A 21735-nucleotide genomic window follows, 5' to 3' on the forward strand; every position below is an offset into this window, starting at 1 on the left:
CTCAATGCAGGATGGGGTAAGTGACCCCTAGAGAGGCCTATCGGAATCTCCCAGAGGAGACAGAGGGCTGCGGGGCGGGGGGGCAGTATATAGTTTGAAAAGGCATAGTCAACGTTACAATTTTACCCTTGAAAATACAAACACCTCTTTTTGTAATTCAAACGACAGAAAAAGCTCAACAAAATCTTACTGATACAGATGCGTGGGTGGGACCATGATTCTCACCTGGAGGCCCTTTTCAATACAGAGCCTGAGATACTTGTGTTAATGTGGAACACATTTTTAAAGTTTGGGAAACACTGGAACGTGGGCTGATGTATTAAATTCCAGATCCTGAGCCTGAGTCTCATTCCTAAATTCTACATCAAAATTTGTGTCGGGAGTGAGGATACTGTCAAAATCACTGTTTTGCTGGAGCTTAGAACCCACAGGGAGAAGGAAGCCTGAATAAGTAAAAGCTATCAGGTGGTAAGTATGACGGGGCATAACAAGGCCAGGAGACAGGGAGTGCCACGCGTGGGGCCAGAAAGTGTGGGGGTACACTGGGAAATGAGGTCGTCAAGGCAGGCCTCACCAGGAAGGAGAGTTTGAACGAAGGGGTGAGGAAAGGGAGTCCTATGGATGTGTGAAGGAAGAAATATAATGCATAGGCAGAAGAAATAAAATGCGGGGTGTGCTCAGAGACAGCAAGGACATTAGTGTGGCCAGAGCCAAATGAGTGAGGGGAATGGTAGGAGCCCGGTGGTGGAGGGTATTGAGCAGTGAAATGACGTTGACCCACGTACCTTCTGTGGATTGCTGTGACTGCTGAATTGAAAGAGGTCTCGAGGAAGGCACAGGAGGAAATAGGCAAGCCAGTCAGCTAATACCCTAATCCTGTGAGGGATCGGCGGCTGGGCCTCGGGGTGATAGTACAGAGTGTATGAGGAGTAACTTAGATTCTGGGTAGAACTGAAGATAGAACCAACAGGATTTGTTGACAGGAATGTGGGAGAAAGAAAGGAGTCTAGGAAGATGCAGTAGCTTAAGCAACTGGTTATTTACCGAGATAGGAAAGACTGTAACAGGAGGTTTGTTTGTGCTTTATCTGTGTCCATGGAAAGGATTCCTAGAAAAGATTCACTTAAATCACTTAGTAAGTACTAGGATATATTGTATCTCATTTTATCCAGTTATCATATCCTCCTCAGCAGATTGTCAATGATTCTGAGGGTGAAGAGGGCCTTATTGTACCCCACAGCCCCTCGCCCTTAGATGAGGAGACTTAATGCACATTCCATGAATGAACGACATACGATGGCTAATGATGGAGCAGCAACGGCCTTGACTGAAAGTCACAACCCAGCTAGAAACTACTTTTATGATCTTGGTCAGTTAACCTCTTGTTTTGTTCCCCTATACATGTAAAATTTTTAAGTTTTTGTCTTCAAGAGCAAGGTGTTGGGCCCTTGCTATGCACTAAGCACTCTGTTAAATCCCGGAGTCCTAAGATGATGCCTTCAAGTTCGTGGTCGAGCTAGAGACCAGACCAGAGTGACCCGAAGATCCTTCTACAAGTTCCATACTCACAACACAACCCCCAGGGTCCCTCCTATTAGTCCCTCCCCAGCAGTTTGTGTAGATAATTTGATTCCTTCTGTGGATCTTTCTTGACGGAATATGCCTTGCTCCCTCCCCCAGGGCTCCACGACTATAGACCAATTTAGCAGCATTGACAGACCCTGTAGACTGTATTATAATCCTCTTCTGGTCGTCCTTGGAGGAATTAATAGGGTCCCAGGCGTTAAAGAAGTCACTGATTTACGAGTGAAACAGCCTGGTGTAGGAAGAGAGCCCAGCACCCAATTCTGCTCAAGTGTTGAAATAATTAAACAAAGAGGCCGTTAGACTGAGGTGGCCCTAATACCATGGCCGCCTATGTAAGCAAACCAAAATCTAAGCCTATACATGCCTCAAGGTTACAAAATCAAAACCTAAGGACAGGGGCGCCTGGGTGGCTCAGTTGGTTAAGCGACTGCCTTCGGCTCAGGTCATGATCCTGGAGTCCCGGGATCGAGTCCCGCATCGGGCTCCCCGCTCAGCAGGGAGCCTGCTTCTCCCCCTGAACCTCCCCCCCCATGCTCTCTCTCTCTCTATCTCATTCTTTCTCTCTCTCTATTTCATTCTCTCTCAAATAAATAAAATCTTAAAGAAAAAAAAACCTAAGGACAGCAGTGACAGCCACTAGGCTTTAAGCTGTAGCCAGTCAATAATTTCCTTTCTTCGTTTCTGCATCTTCTCTGTATCTCTCCCCAGACTCCTGCTGCAGAGAGCTCCTAGCCACTTCCAGCGTGGCGCTGCCTGATTGCAACTGATTTTCACTCCGATAAACTTAAAATTGTTCATATGCTGCGGTTTATCTTTTAACAATTTGTAGACAAAAAGCAGCTTTAAAAAGGCAAAGCTGGCACTGACTTGTGACCACAGTTTTTATTTGGATTCAAATGAGCCAAAGGGACTGACAGTTGCATTTTAATGTCACAGAGGATAGCATTTTGGCTGATAATCAGCCCTTCCAGTGACCTCAGAGAAGATGAGGCACAGATGCGGCCATTCTCCCCTCTGGCTGGCTTTAGGTCTTACAGCAAGCCCCTCCCCTGCCCCACCCATTATTTATAAGAACCGTGGAGGAAGTTAAAACCTGTAGCCCTTAATAGTGTAATGATCATTTTGGAATTCAATTGGCACTTTTGGGTGGTGGTTTAATCTTTTTTTTTTTTTTAAGATTTTATTTATTTGACAGAGACACAGCAAGAGAGGGAACACAAGCAGGGGGAGTGGGAGAGGGAGAAGCAAGCTTCCTAACGAGCAGGGAGCCCAATGTGGGGCTCGATCCCAGGACCCCGGGATCATGACCTGAGCCGAAGGCAGACACTTAACAAGTGAGCCACCCAGGCGCCCCTTTGGTGGTGGTTTAAAAGAGCTGGGGGTGCCTGGGTGGCTCAGTTGGGTAAGCATCTGACTCTTAATCTCAGCTCAGTCTCTGATCTCAGAGTTGTGAGTTCAAATTCCACAGTGGGCTCCACACTGGGTGTGGAGCCTTCTTTAAAAAAAAAAAGTGCCTAAAACTAAAAGTGCTAAAATTCAAAATCATTTATAGCAAGAAGATGAAGCAAATCATTCACTTTCACAAGTAAAGACACTATTTGGTAATTTACATTTTAACATTTTAATTTGACTTTTTTTATTTTACTTAAATGCTTATGGAAATAAAAAGACTTGCTCAGGGCGCTTGGGTGGCTCAGTCAGTTAAGCATCTGCCTTTGGCTCAGGTCACGATCCCAGGGTCCTGGGTTTGTGTGCCGCATCAGTCTCCCTGCTCAGCAGGAAGCCTGCTTCTCCCTCTGCCTGCTCTGCCCCCTTGTGCTCGCTCTCTCTCTGTCAAATAAATAAATAGCTTTAAAAAAAAGACTTGCTCAGTTTAAGAGAGGGACACAGGGGCGCCTGAGTGGCTCAGTCGGTTAAGCATCTGCCTTCAGCTCAGATCATGATCCCAGGATCCTGAGTTCAAGCCCCTAGTCAGGTTCCTCACTCAGCAGGGAGGCTGCTGCTTCCTCTCCCTCTGCCCCTCCCCCCGCCTTGTGCTTTCTCTCTCAAATAAATAAAATCTTTAAAAAGAGAGAGAGATGGAAATGCATAAATTAACCACTGTTTGAAAGTATTTTATCTACATATTGAGAAATATATGAAAACTTACAAACAGACCACGAAAATGCAGTATGAAAGTAAATCACATACTCTGCATGTCTTAAATAGCAGTAACTAGAAGTGCCAAAATTCAGTTAACTTTTGTTTTTTCAGCCATCCTTGCAAATGTGGGGCGGGATTCAAGTTTCCAATTATAGTTCAAGGGGTATTTGCTCAAACCCAGATCGAATTTTCTTGCAATTTCCTGCAGTTCCAGTTCAACCAGCCCCAGGGGGTGGCGGATAGGAGAAGAGCTTGTTCTTTAGTCTTCTGTCCCCTGGAACCCTTCACTTGTCATTGTAAGGAGTCCATTGAAGAGCAGCGGACAGCTGCTGGGCCTGGGGAACAGAGAGCCGAAGAAGAGAGGTCAGACCCCTGAGCCAGGCCCCGGTGGGCAGAACCACATGGAGGGGAAGGTGCACTGGCTGAAACAGTGGCCCCTTGCCAAGAGGAAATTTCTTAATGTGCTGAATCAAAAACTCTCATGTAGGCCCCGCCTGCCTCTCAGGTTCTTCCTCTGACCTCCCACCAACCCTCTGACCCTATACTCTACCCCTTTAAGGCAGTTTCACTTCCAAAACAATCCTGAATTGGGGTAGGAAAGGCTGTAGAAATTCCCACCACAGCACGGCTTCCCATGTGGATGCCTCACTGGCAGGGGGTGGGGAGGAGTTGCCAGATTTAGAAAATAAAATATAACTAGTGAGACAGGATCGAGGCACTGGGGTCGGGACTCCTCTTGCTCTGGGGGTGTCTGCAGCTGCAGGATCTCAGGCAAAACAGTGGAATTCTTTAACTGACGTTGGTCTAAACACCCCCACCTAGACACTCCAAGCAGCCCGCCATTGCTGCCCACTGCCATCAAGTCAGCTGTATGGTCAGGTGCCCAGAGGCCCCCATCTCACCCCCAGACTCCTTGATGACTGGCTCCCCAGCTGGGGATGGATGACTGGACATCAGCATGAGACTTTGGCCTGGTCCATACCTTCCTACAGCCCAGGACAGGGTTGTGCTGGAGTCTCCAGACCCCACCAACATTAGCACTGTTTTCCCAGGCTCTGAGCTCCATGTGGAACATGCCATGGTTGACAGCTCCCGTCAGCCCTTACAGCTGTGGGTAGACAAGTGTGTGACCATTCCCCACCAGGCTCTACACTACAGTCTCCTCAGGCATTGTGGGTGCCTGGGGGATGGCAAGGACTCCCTGCCCCAAGAAGTCCCCAAGAGATCGAAGCTCTCCTTCCAGGCCTTCAGCTTTACTGATACTCCTAATGGCACCTATGTTCCCTACCAGCTGCTGGTCTGGGATCCACAGGTACCCTCTGATGCTACCAAGGAGGTCTGCTCCTTCCAGGGAGATGCAAACAGGTGGGAATTTCTGGGAGATGCTTCCTTGAGCGCTATGTGTGACTGTTGTGAGGTTACCTGCCTGGCCTGCTGGTTGTTCCATGGAAGAGCCCTGGCGGCCTCTGGGAGGGCCCCTGAGGAGGCTTCCAACCAGGTGACAGAAGACAGCTTGCCTTGTCCTGAGTTGAGTCAGGCCTCTGATGCCAGGAAGCCTCCCCAGCTCACTGATGCTGATGACGGGGACTCAGCTCCTAGTGGGGTTGATATCCACCCTGGGCATGGGCTTCTGCGTCTTCATCCGCTGCCACTGGCTCAGGACACAGAGCCCTGCAGCACATGCAGCTGCAGGCCCAGGGAGCAGGATCTAAGGAGTCCCTAGTGCCTCCCAGAGTTTTCCAATAAAGAGACGTGTACCAAAAAAATAGAAGAAAATATAGGACACCCAAGTAATTTCAGATTTCAAGGAAACAAGTAAGTTTACCGTTTAAGTATGTTCCAGGCAGATTTCTGTGTTTTACTTAGTAACCCTAGTTTTTCCATACGCAGAGGACAGTCCCACGGGAAGAAGCGCTCTTCCCTCAGCCAGCACCTGCGCTGGAGGGTTCGGAAGGAGGGAAGTTGGAAGGCGCCCACCAGGGAGGTGTCCTGTGAGGTATAACCAGCAGGATCTTCACAGTGCACTTTTGAGGGGCTTATCTTCAAAGTCTCAGGAAAGTCCTTAGTCTGAGGATGGCTCAAGATACCAGGCAGGCCAGGGTAGGCCCAACCTCCCTTCTGAGCCTTCCCCTGCCCACCAGCGCCCCCTTCCTCCCACCAGCAGGGGCCTCCACCCCAGCTCCCTTCCTCCTGGCCAAGCCTCAGCAAGGACTTTACATCCATCAGTGCAACCCAGGTCTTCCTCCTCAGATGGAGGGACATGGGGAGTCCAGGCTGCATGGATGTATCTCAGCACCTGGCAGCTGGAGCCGTGTGTCCTGGCTCCATTCCCTGCCATCATGTCCCCTTACGTGGAGTCCCCTGCGGACACCTGTGTACACTACTTCCTCTATACATTGGAGACAAAGGCCCTGCTTCCCTCGGGGGCTTGTGTGGGGTCAAAAGCGTGTGGGTAATAGTAAAGAGCACCTGTGTTAGGGGTGGTTACTGTTCTCCGGGTCCCTAAATCTTAGTCTGTCAAGGGGCCACCTACTCTTGCTTTCTGCTCTCTCCCATTTGGAGCATAATGGATAAGGCATGGGTGCATTGTGAGGCACCGGATTGGCTGAGGGAGAGGCTGCAGGGCCCCTTTTAATTCCTTTAACAGAAAACATTGCCTGCATGGGGTACCCCAGAATTAGTCCCACCTCAGAGGAGGAGATTGGCCCCCTCACTTCCTTCCAGTCCAAGGACCCTCACTGTTTGAATTGTTTCACATTCTAAGAATTCTCTTTTCAGGGCATCTTCTACACTTTTTCAAATTCCCGTGTCATCTGACCTTTCATGACCCAGGGGGACAGAGACCAGGCCACCCTTCTAGCCTCACCTGGCTCTGCCTCAGTGCACACTTTTCCCCCCAGCATATAGCCCAAGCTCCAGATTGCCAACCCGAGGGCCAGGTTCTGGTGCTAGACAGGAGGCTCAAAGTGGACCACAGTTCTGGAAGTGGGGACGGGATGGGGGGGGGGCATTGATACGCATTTTCTGAGCACTCTTACATAATCGTCATAACAAACCTGACACCAAGGGAGAATGTGCTGCCCAGAGATGCTAAGTGATCATCCCACTTGTCAGACCAGCAGGCAGAAGCCAGGGCAAGGCTTAAAAGAACTTGAAGGCAGGGGCACCTGGAGGGCTGAGTAGGGTAAGCATCCGACTCTTGGTTTCAGCTCAGGTCATGATCTCAGGGTCCTGAGATCGAGCCCTGAGTCTCCCGGAGTCTACTCCAGATTCTTTCTCCCTCCCTCCCCCCCTCCCTCTCTCTCACTTCCCTCCGGCCCCTTCCCCCTACTCCCACGCACGTTCTCTCTCTCTAAAATAAATAAATAAAATCTTAAAAAAAAAAGAAGAAGAAGAACTTGAAAGCAGGCTAGTGATTGCCTTGGCGCCTGTAAGCCCAGCTCCCACCCAGAAGCAGGGAGCAGAGTCACAGGATGCGGCCAGGCTCACAGACCGGCCTCCAAATGGGAGCGGCCCAGAGTGGGCATCAAGGACCAAGAATTGGGAAGCTGGATGGAGAAACGGGAAGTGGCAAGGCTAGGCCCCTGGGGCGGTTTGACACCAGACAGTCCGGGAGTGTGCTCCCCTGAGGCCCAAAAGGGCCCAGACAGGGGGGTGGGGGTGGGGAGGGGAGAGTGGAGGGTAGCCACAGTAAGGAAGGCCTGTTACATGTCAGGGGCCAGGGCCAGAACCCAGAGCAACAGGTGGGCCAAGTTGGCAGCACCTGCGCCTAGAGCCCTTAGGTCAGCCCTGCGAGGGCCCTGGGAGCTGCACTGCGCCTCATTTCTTAGGCCCAGACACAGGGCATTGTGCTGGAATGCAGGCCCGCGTCACCCCTGCCCTTAAGCTGGGAAGCCATCTCCACCCTCATTTCCCCACACTGTCTGCTCGGCTGCTCGGGGTGGCCGCCCGGCAGGCTGCTTGCCCCCCTTCCGGGCGCAGGTCTCAGGCTCACTGGGCTCCCCCAACATGACACTGGATCCCAATGGCCACTTTCCTCCAGGCCTGTGGACACCCTCTCAGGCAGCCAACATGGACTAGCGTCTCAGGCTCAGGCCTCAGGCTCCCTCCTCTCTCTGGCTGAGTCCCGAAGTCTGGGCTCAGACACCCTGAACTTCAAGACGGCCACAGAGCATCCAGGATAAATCTCTCCAGAGTCATCTCCACAGAGTGACCAAATCTGGGTACCTTCCAGAAGGTTGTCAGCTACCAGGCAGACTCTTGACCCCTTGAGACAGTTCCCCTTTCTCCAGGCCTGGGAACCAGCAAAGTGGCCTTTCTTTTTTTTTTTTAAAGATTTTATTTATTTATTTGAGAGAGAGAGAATGAGAGATAGAGAGCACGAGAGGGAAGAGGGTCAGAGGGAGAAGCAGACTCCCTGCCGAGCAGGGAGCCCGACGCGGGACTCGATCCCGGGACTCCAGGATCATGACCTGAGCCGAAGGCAGTCGCCCAACCAACTGAGCCACCCAGGCGCCCCAAAGTGGCCTTTCTTATCCCTCCTGACTTATCCCCCCTAGTTAAGCCCAAACCCCCTGGGGAGGGGTCTCCTGTCAGGCTGCTGCAAGTCAGTTCCCCAGCTGTGATTAACATTTTAGGGAGTTTGGGGAGAAAGAGAAGCACTAGACGTGGGGTTCTCAAAGTGAGGTCCCAGCAACAGAAACAGCCCCTGGGGACTTGACAGAAACACAGATGCTTCGGCCCTGCCCTGACCGAGTCACAGCTGAGGTGGGGTCTGGTCAGCGTGCCCCTCCCTGCCCCGGGGGGATTCTGACAGGCTTTCAAGCTGCAGCAGCTGCTTCAGCCGTGGGTGAGGGTCGGGTGCTGCAGGTGCTGCAGGTGCCTGTTCTCCCTGACCCTGCTGAAGAGGGGAGCCTCCGTGTCTGGGGGGAGAAGGCGATTCCTGGAAGCACCAGGCCGTCCCCCGAAGCCCTTCTGACTTACCCTAGGTGTTAACACTGTGGGAAAAGCCCAGAGCTGCATCAAGGTGGCGCAGGGCCATCTAAGATAAAAAATTAAAGTTCCCCAAATATTATCGTTGGGAGTACTTAGGAAGGCTCTACTGTGGTGTCTTTTACACAAATATTGTGAGTCACAATAACTGTGTTTATCTTCGTTTTCCTTCAGCAAATAAGGAAACATCTGCGGGGGTGCTGATATTTATTTATTTTTGGATGAGCATTGTGATGTTGGAAATATTTCGTTCAGGATTATAGAACCCTGAGGCTAGAAGCACTGCCCCTGAGGAGGAGCGAGGAGTTAATTGGTAAATCATGTAGACCGTCCCTTTTAATTAAGAAGACCTCAGTGTGTCATTCCTTGTTTTTAAGTGACATCGCTTCAGGCATCTGGCTTCTCAATAAAACGTAAGGTCAGGCCACAGTGGGAAAGGAAAGGCAGTCCCAGGGGAGGGCGCTTGGCCCAACAATCCCAAATTAAGTTGCCTCTTCTGCGCCTCAGTTTCCACCTGTTTGTCTGCCTCATAGGGGAGCTAAGAAGCCAGGTGCAGTTGCAGACTCAGGCTCTTGATCTCATTGAGCCAGGCCCTTGCGAGGGGTCCTTGTGTGTAGATCCCTACAGTGGCTGCCATAAAAATCCTACTCAATCTCCACGGCTCCTGCACTTAATGTCAGAAGAAAAGGGGTGCTTTGTATCCTGTGACAATAGAGGACAAAGAAGAACAGCCCTACTAAAAACCTAATCCACAAGAGTCTGAGCCAACAGCAAGGTGCCTCTCCCGACTCTACGTTCTTGAGGAAAAGGCTGGATGCAACCAGCCTTTGGAGAGAATACTTTTTAAAGTTGGATTGGAAGAAACAAAAACATATATCCACACACAGACTTGCAAGGAAGGCTCACAGCAGCTTTGCTTGTAATAGCCAAAATATGGCTGTCCGTTAACAGGTGAATGGATAAACAAACCATAGTTTATCCAAACAATGGAACGCTCACTGCTCAGCCAAATAAAGAGATGAACTGCTAGCACCAAAACAGTAGGAGTGAATCTCAGAGTCACTGTTCTTCGTGAAATAAGCAGGGCAAAAAGAATACGAGCTGTGTGTTTCATTTGTATGAAAGTATAGGAAGTGCAGGGGCGCCTGGGTGGCTCAGGTGATTAAGCATCTGCCTTGGCTCAGGTCAAGATCCGGGTGTCCTGGGATTGAGCCCCACATTGAGTCACCCATTGAGCCCCGCATCAGGCTCCACGCTCAGCGGGGAGCCTGCTTCTCTGTCTCCCCACTGCTTGTGCTCTCTCACTCACTCTCTCTCTCTCAAATAAAGTCTTAAAAAAAAAGTATAGGAAGTGCAAATTAACCTGTAGTGACAGAGGGCAGGTCAGTGGTTACGGGGGGGGGGGGGGTTTACAAGGGCACAAGGGAATGCGGGTGCTGGATACGCTCACTCTTGACTGTGGAGGTGGTTTCATGAGTGATTTTTCATAAGTTAAAATTTATCAAATGGTACACTTGAAGATGTACAGTTTATTGTATGGCAATAATACATGAGTGAAGTTAAAAAAAACATGGGTGGGCAGTTCTATTTCTTGGAGAAATTGGTCACGTTTCTGCTAGAGTCTCTACTCTTTCTGGCTCAGTTAGAACATACAGATTTTTGTGGTGCGCTGTTGACCCCAACAGAGAGATGAAAAGTATTCCAGGGCAAACGGTGTGTGCATTTGTAAGTATAAAGTGACAGGGAATGAAGAAATGGATCTCTTTTATAGTGACAGTCGTATTAGTAATAATCAACAATCTGAGCATCTGTTATCTGCCAGGCTCAGTGTTTTACAAACATTACCTGATTTAATGCTCACACAACCTTGTGAGAAGGTGCTATTGAACCCACTGTACAGAGCAGGACATGAAATCTAAGGGAGACTGAGTAAGTCCCTAAGGAGTGGCAGGCAGGTCCAGGGTTTGATTGGGTCTGTAGCCCTGCACTCTGAGATATTAAATATGACGATCTCTGGCCGGTGTGATCAGAAGTGAATTTTATTTTATAATTTTTAAGTACTTCTCAAATTTGCCACAGTAAGCATGTACTACTATTAACCAGCAGTATTTGGAAGTCTTTAAAATTATTATAGCCACTTTGTAACCATACTTTTAAAATTCTTCTCCTGTAAGCATAATTCCGACTGCTTATTAAGGCTATCGAGTGCCACGTGCTTAATCTCTTATTTATTTTTTTAAAGATTTTATTTATTCATTTAACCAAGGACCTCAAACTTGAGCATGCTTCAGGATCACTTAGAGAGCTTGTTAAAACAGAGCGCTGAGTCCCACCCCAGAGTTTCTGATTCTGTTTATTCATTTAACCCCTACCCTGCCCAGCAGTGCTGGAGGAAACAGGAACACAGGTGGAGGAGTTATTGGAGGCCAAGGTTAATGAACTAGCGACAGTTCTGACTCAGTCTGCAGGCAGTTCCTTGCACCTGAACCTCTATTGGAACCACTAGAGATGGGAGGGGCTTAAAGCTCCAGCCTCGGGGTGTTCTGCTAAAGGCTGCTCACCACAGATTGCTAGGAGCTCACCTGCAGTAGAAGAAAAAAAATGTTGGGTTTATGGGATTGCGAGCAGGAGAGAAAGCCCCCAGAGACTCAGGAAGGAGCTGTGAGAGGCTTCTAACAGGATCGGCCATCTGCGGGGTGACACCTGGGGACATGAGGAACCGGGGAGGCAGTCCTAGATGGCATGCTGTCGAGAAGGGCAGAGCAATTCGGTAATTGGGCATCTAATCTTATCAGGAAGGTGGGAGCACCGGTCACTCAGATTCATCAGAAGAGGGGGTCATTCAATCACTTTTGTGTTTGGGGAATGACCAGGTCTGTCTTGTTCCAAACACATGAGAGGGTGGGAGGCTTGTCTGAACATCGCTGACCTGCAGTTGGGCAACCACCATCTGGCTGCCAGCAGGGCTGGTTGTCACATTTTCGGTTCAAAACCCAGCGTCCTTCTCAAAACACCAAAGAGAGGGCGCCTGGATGGCTCAGTTGTTAAGTGTCTGCCTTCGGCTCAGGTCATGATCCCAGAGTCCTGGGATCGAGCCCCACATCGAGCCCCACATCGGGCTCCTTGCTCGGCAGGAAGCCTGCTTCTCCCACTCCCCCTGCTCGGGTTCTCTCGCTATCTCTCTCTCTGTCAAATAAATAAATAGATAAAATCTTAAAAAAAAAAAAAACAAAACAGAGACTGTGTCTTTCTTTTTTTTTTTTAAGATTTTATTTATTTGACAGAGAGAGCACAAGTAGGCAGAGTGGGAAGCAGTGGCAGAGAGAGAAGCAGGCTCTCCTCTGAGCAGGGAGCCCAACGCGGGGCCCGATCCCGGGACCCTGGGATCACGACCTGAGCCAAAGGCAGCGGCTTTACTGACGGAGCCACCCAGGCGCCCCTGTGTCTTTATTTCTTAGCTCCAGAATCCCTGTTCTCTTCACAACAGTTACTGTGTGCTTCAGAGAGGGGTCAACAATACAAATTCTAAATAAACAATCCCCATAAAAATGTAAATGCTCACCGCCTACTTTTTAAACTTTGAGATTGAATGTCTGCACATTTTCTAAGGATGCCTTCGTCCAGGGGCAGCTGGGTAGCTCAGCTGGTTGAGTGTCTGACTTCTAGTTTCAGCTCAGGAGGATCTCTGGGTCCTGGGATGGAGCTCCAAGTTGAGTTCTAAGTCGGGCTCCCCACTTGGCAGGGAGTCTGCTTGTCTCCCTCTCTCTCTCTCTGCCTCTCCCCCTGCTCGTGCCCTCTCCATCTCTAAAATAAATAAATCTTAAAAAAAAAAAAAGATGCGTCAGTCCAGGAGTTCACGTTTCCATAAACCTCTATTCTACCGTGGGTAATAGAAATCGGAGCAGCTTGACATTAAATAAATCAGGGTGCTTTCCTTATGTAAGGAGGACACACAGAGGGCAGGCCAAACAGGGTCAGCTGCTCCACGATGCTATCCGAGACCCCGACTCCTTCCATCCATCTTCTCAGCCATCCAGACTGCATTTGATGTCTGGTGATTATGTACCTACCGGACAGCAACTTCACCTTCAGCACAATGACTGTATTATTCCAAGCGAGGACAAATGGAAGAACAAAAGACAAAAACCTGGCTCCTTTTAAAAAGAGCTTTCTGAGGCCTGGGTGGCTCAGTCAGTTAAGCATCTGTCTTCGGCTCAGGTCATGATCCCGGGGTCCTGGGATCGAGCCCCACATCAGGCTCCCTGCTCAGCGGGAAGCCAGCTTCTCCCTCTCCCCCTGCCCCTCCCCCCCCCCCGCTCACGCGCGCTCTCGCTCTCTCTCGCTCCTGCTCTCTCTCACTCTCACTCATTCACTCTCTCTCTCAAATAAAATCTTCAAAAATAAAGAGCGTTCTGAGGAGCCTCATCTGTTGGCTTTGCTTATGGCACCTGCCAGTGCTATGTCACATAGTCACCCCATATGCAAGAAAGACTGGGGAAGGTTGTTTTCCTTGCCTGGTTTGCTGGCACCCATGCTGAAATTGAGTTACATCAGCAAGGCAGAAGCAGAGAATGGATAGTAGGAAGGCCGCCAGTAGCATGGCCAGCCTTGCAGGAGCCCAAAACACATGATTAACCTCTCCAGTATTCAGCCCATGTGAGTCACACCTAAAATTATAACAACGGTGAAATGAGTTCCAGGCTGCCCTGATTTACAAATGCTCAGTGTGTGAGGAACCCATATAGTACTTGCAAACTGGTGCATATCCCACCCACTGCTCCAGTTACCCCTGTGCCCTTGGCCGTTGGTCCAGATTGTTACCTCCCAAGAGCCATCTTTCCCTTTTTCTGTAAGTAACAGACGCTCCCATTTTTAGTTGGGCTCATGTCTGCCTGGATTAAAGGCATTTCTCATCATGTCCCATCATTTTTTGTAGCTAGATATGATCATGTCCATAAGTCTGGCCACTGGAATCTAAGCAAAAGTGTCATGTGTAATTTTTGGGAAATGTCCTTAAATGGAGAGAATGTGCACTTCTGTGTCTACTTCTCCGTCTGAAACGTGGACAAAATGGCTGGAGCTCCGAAGCCATTTTGGGCCAGGAGGTGGAACTCACACAGAGGATGGCAGCATAATAACATATTAGGAGCTTGGATTCCTTATGATCTTGGAGCTTCTGTAGCAGCCCTGGACTGCTTATCCATGAACTTCATTTACATGAAAGGGAAATGAACTTCTATATTGTTTTAACCACCGTTAATGGTTGCAGCTAAACCTAATCCTCGCGTTCCAATTCCTTGAACCTTCCCACTGTGCATAAGAAGGATTTCTCATCTCATCTGTGGCGGTCCATCTAGTTCCTGTCCTCTGGGCAGTGGCCTTCTTCATCATTCTCGGCTCCCTAAGCATGTGTCTGAGTCCCCGTCAGTGACCCATAAGTGCACTCTCTCAACCCCGCTCTGTACTTCTCCTTCACTGCCCCCTCTCTGGTTGCGTCCTAGAAGACTGAACTGGGGCCCAGCAGAGGAAGAGGCTGCACAGAGTAGAATTAATTCAGGAGCACCGACTCAAGGGAGCACACTCGCTGAAAAGTCACGTCTGACCAAACGCAGGATCCCTCCTCGCTCTTCCCTACCTCCTCACTTCACTTTGTGCCTCAAATTTCTTCCATTAGAGCCATTTGAGTTTAAAAGACACATTAGAAATACAAGTAGCCCTGGAGGAGAATGGACTATTTTCCATTTGCAGTTTACTGCCAATTAGTTTAATCCAATTTCTTTTTTAATTCACTCTTCCATTAAACATTCATGAAGAGCCTATTTTATATCCTTTTTAAAAGAGATTTTATCTATTTATTTTGAGAGAGAGAGCATGCGTGTGCCGGCCAGGGGAGAGGCAGAGGGAAAGGGAGAGAGGATCTCAAGCAGACTACATGCTGATCAGGGAGGGGAAGCAGGGGCTCAATCCCACCACCCTGAGATCATGACCTGAGCGGCAATCAGGAGTCCGAAGCATAACGTGCAGAGCCACGCAGGTGCCCAAGACTATTATCCTAAGAGACGGATAATTTATTATTTGTGCTGGAGAGCAGAAGTCTCACACGGTTCTCACTGAACTAAAATCAAGGTGTCAACAAAGCTGGGTTCCTTTGTGGAGATTTGGGGAGAATAATTTCCATACCTATTCTGCTTCTAGAGGCTATGGGAATTCTTTGGCTGGGCTCCCCTTCCTCCATCTTTAAAGCCAACAACGGGGTGGAGGGCAGGGACATTCCCCGTTGCATGTTTCCGACCACAGGGGAAAAAAGTTTTCTGGGCTTTATGTTCGCAGTCTCAGGCAATTAGATCACCGCCCTCAGCCCCCTTCCCCGTATTAATCAAAGGTAACAGCCCCACCTCAAGGTCTGTAACTTCAATCACATCTGCAAAGTCGCTTTTGCCATGTAAGGTAACACATTTACCGGTTCCAGGACTAGACCATGGATTTCTTTGGGGGGGGTCTTTATTCTGCCCCCAAATCCTTAAATTTACAAGCCCCAAAGCCACTGCCCACGGCCAAATTTCTTAAAATCCTTTTTCCTCCCCACCCACTTCCAAAGCTGCAACGGCTTTTGCGTGTCCCTCCTCAATACTCCCCCCAAAACTCCGTCACAGGCCTAGCCCTGAGCTGCCTCCTTTATCCCGGAGCCCCCTGCCTCCCGGACCTGGGCAGGGGGCTGGGGACGCCGGAGCAGCAGAGCTGTCTGCGGGCGGGAGAGCCCCCGAGGGGTGGGGCGCAGCTACCTGGGGCGACCTCTGCCCCGCGTCCCCCCTGCCCCACTGATGGCCAGGCACACGGGTCCCCCACTTCTGTCCCCTCCTAGACCTCGTCCCTCGCAGCGCCACTGGCTGTGACGACCTCGACCCGCGGCGGGGACACCAGGAGCTCTCCAGGTCCGAGGCCGAGGCCACCCTCCGGAACCCTGGAGGGGCGCTCTGCCTCCACCCCTCCCCCTCCCCCCTCCCCCTCCTCTCGCCTCTCCCCCTCGGCCCCCCCCCCCCCCCGCTCCGCCTCCTCGCGGGCCGCCCTCTCCAGCCCCCGCCCCCCCCGCCGCGCCCCGGGCCGCCCGTCGCCAAGGTGCAGGGCGCACGCGGGAGGCCGGCCGGCGAGGGACGCGGGGACCCGACGCCCGAGTGAGTGCGCGGCGCGGGCCGGCGACGAGGTTGCGGGGTGGGTGGCCAGAGTTCTCTCCGGGAGGTACGGCATTGTTGCGTGCGGCGGCGGCCCCGGAGGAGGGAGCGAAAAGCAGCCCCTCCTTGCCCACCGTCTCCCTCTCCCCCGGGACTCCGAGAAGGCAGGGCCCTCCTACCCCTTCTCTCTGCCCCGCCGTCCTCACCTCACCGTCCCCAGCTCTCGGAGAGTCACAGTTAGCAGAGGGTGGGGCACCTGCTCCTTAGGCCTCCACGAAATAATCATCAATGAGCCAGCCAGGCAATGCTGGCCTTAAGCGCCTGGGTAGCTGCTGGCCCGGGCCACACATTACTGTATATGGAATGACAAAGAAATGCTCATGATAAAATATGAAGTGAAAAGCTCAAGATTGAAGAGGGTCTTAAGAGAGTATTTATAGAAACTTACCCGTGTAGTTTGTGCTCCTGTAAATACCCAGAAAGGGCTGGTGAGAAATACCAGTAATATTACATAGTACCACCCTTAGCTTGGACTGCCTTAACAAAATACCTTAGACTGGTGACCTAAACAACAGAGATCCGTTTCTTACCGTCTGGAGACTGGGAAATCCAAGAGCAAGGTGGCAGTAAGCTAGGTTTGGAGCGTTTCCTCTTGGCTTGGAGGTGGCAGCCATTCTCAAGAGACAAAATAAGCTCTCTGGTGCCTCTTCTTCTTCTTTTCTTAAAGATTTTATTTATTTATTTATTTAGAGAGAGAAAGTGTGTGAGTAGGGGTACGGGCAGAGGGAGAGAATGTCAAGCAGACTCCGAGCTGAGCGTGGAGCCTGATTTGGGGCTCGATCTCATGACCCTGAGATCATGATTTGAGATCATGATCCGAGGTCATGACCTGAGGTGAAATCAAGAGTCGGTTACCGAACCCACTGAGCCACCCAGGAGCCCCACTCTGTGTTCTGTGTCTCTTCTTATCAGGGCACTGATCCCATGGGGGGAGACCTGCCTTCATGACCACATCTAACCCTGATCACCTCCCAAAGGCCCGATCTACAAATACCATCACACGGGGGTTGGGCTTCAACAAAAGAATGTGGGGGGAGGGGGAGATGAAAACAGAGAGTCTGTAGCAATACCTTCTAGGTGGTACTTTAGAGTGGGTAAGAATTTGGGCTGTAGAGCCAGGCTGTCCGAATTTGAATCCCAGCTGCAGCTGTTACCAGTGCTTGCCCTTAGGCAAATCACTTCCCTCACTAGGCCTCAGCTTCCCCACCTGAGCATTCATTCTGTTCCAGGCTGTGTTCCAAGTATCCATCAGGTACTAATTCATTATTCCTCATAACAATTCTTTATCATCATCATCATCCATCATCATCCCCATGTTACTGAGGAAAAAACTTTACATTTAATTGGCATTCAATTCTCACAAATACCAAAGAGGTTATAGTCCCACCATTTTTACAGATGAAGAAGACAGGGTTCGGGGAAATGAAGTTGATTACCCACGGTCAGTCTACTAATAATTGACAGACACAGGGTTCAAACTGGTTCCTCTTGAAACAAGGTCTCTTAATAACTCCCATAAACCTTTGTCTCTGTGAACCCAGTTCAGAGACCCAACAATTACCTTAAGTTATTGTAACCAAACCAATGTGGGGTTTTAGCTCCTTAGTGAGTCACAGTTACACCAGGTGGAGTTGTCCCACAAAGTAAACTTTATTTGCAGCAAATAAGGAGATCACAGGAAATAGCTTTCAAAGCCAGACGAGAGAGAGGGAGAGAGAGAGAGAGAGAGAGAATGGGTTCCTTTTGTTTAGGGTTAGGATGAATATTTAGATAGGAAGGCCTTGTCATCGTATGTAGAGGTGGGCGTAAGGTCATGCATGTACCTTAAGGAAACATGCCTATACATAGGTTGTATGTAAGTGAGGCTCTTCCTTGGGAGGAGTTTTAGTATTATAATGAGGTAAAGGTCATTGGCAGTCATTCCAGAGGTCAATCCCCCCCCCCCTCCCCCCCCCCCCCCCCCCCGCCCCGCCATCTGAGCCAAAGTGAGTCCGGGAGTTTAGCTCAAACAGTCTCCATGATCTGGGAGGTGTTGTCAGGGCTGTAGCCACCCCCTGAGGGTGATTTTAGGTTCCCTTTGCCTGAGTTAAGAGGCAAGCCGGAAAGAAGAGCTTAAAGAAAAATGTAAAACAAAGGTTAGAGAGTATAAGCAGGTGGGCAATGAAGGTCAGGTCTTGGGATCTAGCTGGTGACATTATCACATGGAGGAACCTTTCAAGGCTGGATAATGGAAGGGACAAATCAGTACTGATTGGGTGGTTTCCTGTGGCCAGCAAAATAATAGTAATCTCAATAGTACTAATAAAGTTTATTGAGCACTTTTACTGTGTGCCAGGCATTGTGCTAAGTGCTTTATAAACTTAACCTTCCTTAATCCTAGCGACAACCATAATCCATTTCACAGATGGAGAAATAGAGGCTTGAAAAGGCTTCATAGAATACCTCAGGCCACCCAAGTGAGTCAAATAGTGGAGACAAGACTAAAATCCAGGTCTGTTTCCCTTCAAAGCTCACGTTCTTAACCACTGTGGATATGCTGCCTGGCAAGAATTATGTCTATAAAGAAAACTATGCCATTTAAAAATCAGTATGTCTTTGGTAATATTTAGTGCCCACTAATGTTAATTGTATCCCTTTATAATGGAGTTCCAAGGGTACTGCCCCATTTTAAAGAATCTGAAAGAACATGGATCCATGAATATAGAGACTGGAAATTGAACAATTCTGCTCAAGTGTCTCCATCTTGATTCCCTACTCCCATTTGAAGACACATGAGGCACTTTAAGGTTTTCCGAGAAGGGCATGCAGCAATATTTGCCAATTTTTAGTGGGGGAAGTGTGATCTGCTCCTTAAAAAGACATCTGTGTATTGGGTTTCAGGGCAAGGTACTATTTTCAGAATCCAGGTGGAATCTCACACAGTAAAACAATGCCAAGAGAAAAGGAAGGAAGACAAAAAACTAAAGGAACACCCCTGCCCATCGTTCCAATTCTTCAAAAGTTCCTGAAAACATACGAGAAGCACTGCGCCCAGACGCAGACATCTGTGTGTCCAGCCATCAAACAGGACTTGAAAACCAGCATCAACAATGAACAGATTCTCAGGAAAGTGAGTGCGTGGCCTCCTTTGCTTATTCTTCTCTGAAGTGAACTAACTAGGGTTTAGCCCCGAGGAACACGGGTCCTCAGACAAGGCGCTCTCTGCGTTCCTGCCTGCCTGAAGCCCAAAGCCTGCCTCTGGCCCTTGGGGCTCTGCTCAGCATCTCTACCTCCCTGCTCCTACCTCCGGGTCTCCCCCTCCCAGTCCTTCCAGCAGACCTGGCTTTTCTCACACCGCGCTTCACATCTGGAATAGCCAACCTGCCCCTCCCACTCTACCTCTGGAAAGCCCCGCTCAAAGCACCACTTTGGGCATCATTGCAGGACATCTGTGCCCAGCATGCCCGCCACCCCACGGGACCCCTCCATGAGAATGTTTGCTTCCCTTGACAGCTCCTGTGTCCGTGTCATCAGGCCAGACCCCCCCCGCCCCACCCCGGCCCGCCGCACTCACCCATGCTTCCCCCTCACTTGGAGTGAGGTCAGCAAACACAATTCTGACTCCCAAAGTACAGGATTTCAGAAAAAAAAAAAAAATCAGATGTCATATCTTTTCTGAGATTAAATCTAGGGATCGCTTGTGAGGGCAAAGAAGAGCGGCCAGCACTGAAACTAAACGGTCTACTCTGGCGAAGGGGCACCTGCTAGTCCGGAAGGTGGGGCCTTGCCGCCAAGGGCGGACTGGCTGCTCTCCAGCTTTTCTATGGCCAGCCCAGAAAGACAGTTTGTGTTTTAATAACCAACCACCCACTGATTTTCTAAAATGCTGAGTGCTAAACAAGAGAATAAATTAATTAGAGATGGGTACTTAAAAATAACCATTATTCTAAGGTGATTTTGACCCAAATCCATCCTACCCGTATTTTTCCTGAATATTTTTTTGGGGACGGGAGGATGATTACATTGCACCCCACATAAAAAGAACCTCTGAAAGTCCTCCCTAACCATCTTTTTTGCCCAAACCTCCACTCCCCAGGACAGCTGCCTCTCTCCTCTTGCCCCTTTGGTCTTTCCCTAGCCACCTCTCCTCGTCTCCCGTCCCCTCTGCCCTCCTGGGTCTTCCTATTTTTTTCTTTTTTGAAGATTTTTATTTATTTATTTGACAGAGAGAGAGAGACAGCGAGAGAGGGAGCACAAGCAGGGGGAGCAGCAGAGGGAGAGGGAGAAGCAGGCTTCCCGCGGAGCAGGGAGCCCGACGAGGGGCTCGATCCCAGGACCCCGGGACCATGACCTGAGCCGAAGACAGACGCTTAACGACTGAGCCACCCAGGCGCCCCTCCTAGGTCTTTCTAATTCCTTCTCTTGTAGTTAGTTGCTTCTCTGGACTCCTCCATACATCTCCCTGCTCATAAGACTATACGGGCTGTTTATGTTGGGTGGGTTGCTTTGGTTGGGTCTCCATTTTGATTTTGAGCATCACTAAAATAAAAGTCTCATGAGACAATTATTTTTTACTGCATAGGATACACTCAGATAATTTTTCTTCTTTTCTATTTCATTAGAGAAGGAAACAAAAAAGCTGGTTAAAACCCACTCACTTGATTTCCTCACCCAATAATGAGTAGTAACCTGATGGAAAAAATCTGTGCCCTATAAGATTGCCTTTGCATATGGCAAGAACTTCATAAGTTTGTATTGAATTACCTCCCCAATGCACATGTGATCCAAAGTCAATTACCTTTTCAAATGTTCTAATGTTGTCTGATGACATTATTCTTTCTCTACGCATACAGATGCGTGGACATCTCTTTATGATTCCCACCTGTACTTTTTATTTTGACACTCCAGTTTATGCTTGTAAGACCTGAAGTCTCCCCGACAAGCATCCTACCAATATCCTTAGAACCTTTGCTCATGACAATTCGAGATGAGTGTTATATGCTGGGGAAAGAGATCTGTATCTGGAGCCTTCAACTGAGTAACCCAGAGATTGCCAGACTGGTAAGTCATGCATTTTAGAAGTGTTCCTTCAATTAAACTTAAAATTGAATATAAACATAATATGTATTCCAGCTGTAGTTCATTCGGTTGTTGACTGATATGCTCCAAGCTTTTCTTTTTTAAAAAAAACACAATGTATTTTTTTAATGAAACATTTCAAAGTTATGTAAAGGTACAAAAAAACAATAAAGAAATCATGGTATATTCATATAGTAGAAAACTCTATAGGTGGTTCAGTTGGGTAAGCATCTGACTCTCGATTTCAGCTCAGGTCATGATCTCGGGGTCATGGGATGGAGCTCCACATCGGGCTCCACGCTCAGTGCAGAGTCTGCTTGTCCCTCTCCCTCCCCCTGCTTATGCTCTCTCTCCCTCTCTTAAATAAATAAATATAATTAAAAAAAAAACTATATAGCAATGAAAATGCATCAACTATATAGCTATACAAAAATAAAATATGATGACTGATAAAAACATACAAGCAAAGAGACACACAAAAGATTACATACCGTATGTTGCATTTTACAAAGTAAAAAGCAGGTAAAACTATAATGTTTGATTATCATAAAATTACTTTTAGGGAAGAGGGAGGAGGTAGTAATTGGGAGAGGGCATTAGTGCCCATTTTTCTAGTTTCTTGCCTATTTAAAAATCCCTTGTTTTATTTCATTGAATGTGTTAAACTTATTTTATAATCTGTGTCTAATAGTTTCAATAAACTAAATTATTTTGGAGGCTGATGTTA

The 21735-nt window shown here is 49.0% G+C and overlaps 1 protein-coding gene across 1 annotated transcript in view; it reads left to right on the forward strand.

The window, feature by feature from the left end:
- The first annotated feature begins 6068 nt into the window (after positions 1–6068).
- Positions 6069–21735, forward strand: part of LOC113915989 — a 53628-nt gene continuing 37961 nt past the window's right edge. The window contains exons 1-4 of the mRNA XM_035727887.1: positions 6069–6177; positions 15584–15893; positions 18831–19059; positions 20838–20990. Of these exons, the coding sequence (XP_035583780.1) occupies positions 6069–6177; positions 15584–15893; positions 18831–19059; positions 20838–20990 (801 nt within the window). The remainder of the gene's footprint in view (positions 6178–15583; positions 15894–18830; positions 19060–20837; positions 20991–21735) is intronic.

The sequence above is a fragment of the Zalophus californianus genome, chromosome 1, assembly GCF_009762305.2.
Source record: "Zalophus californianus isolate mZalCal1 chromosome 1, mZalCal1.pri.v2, whole genome shotgun sequence".
Classification (NCBI taxonomy): domain Eukaryota; kingdom Metazoa; phylum Chordata; class Mammalia; order Carnivora; family Otariidae; genus Zalophus; species Zalophus californianus.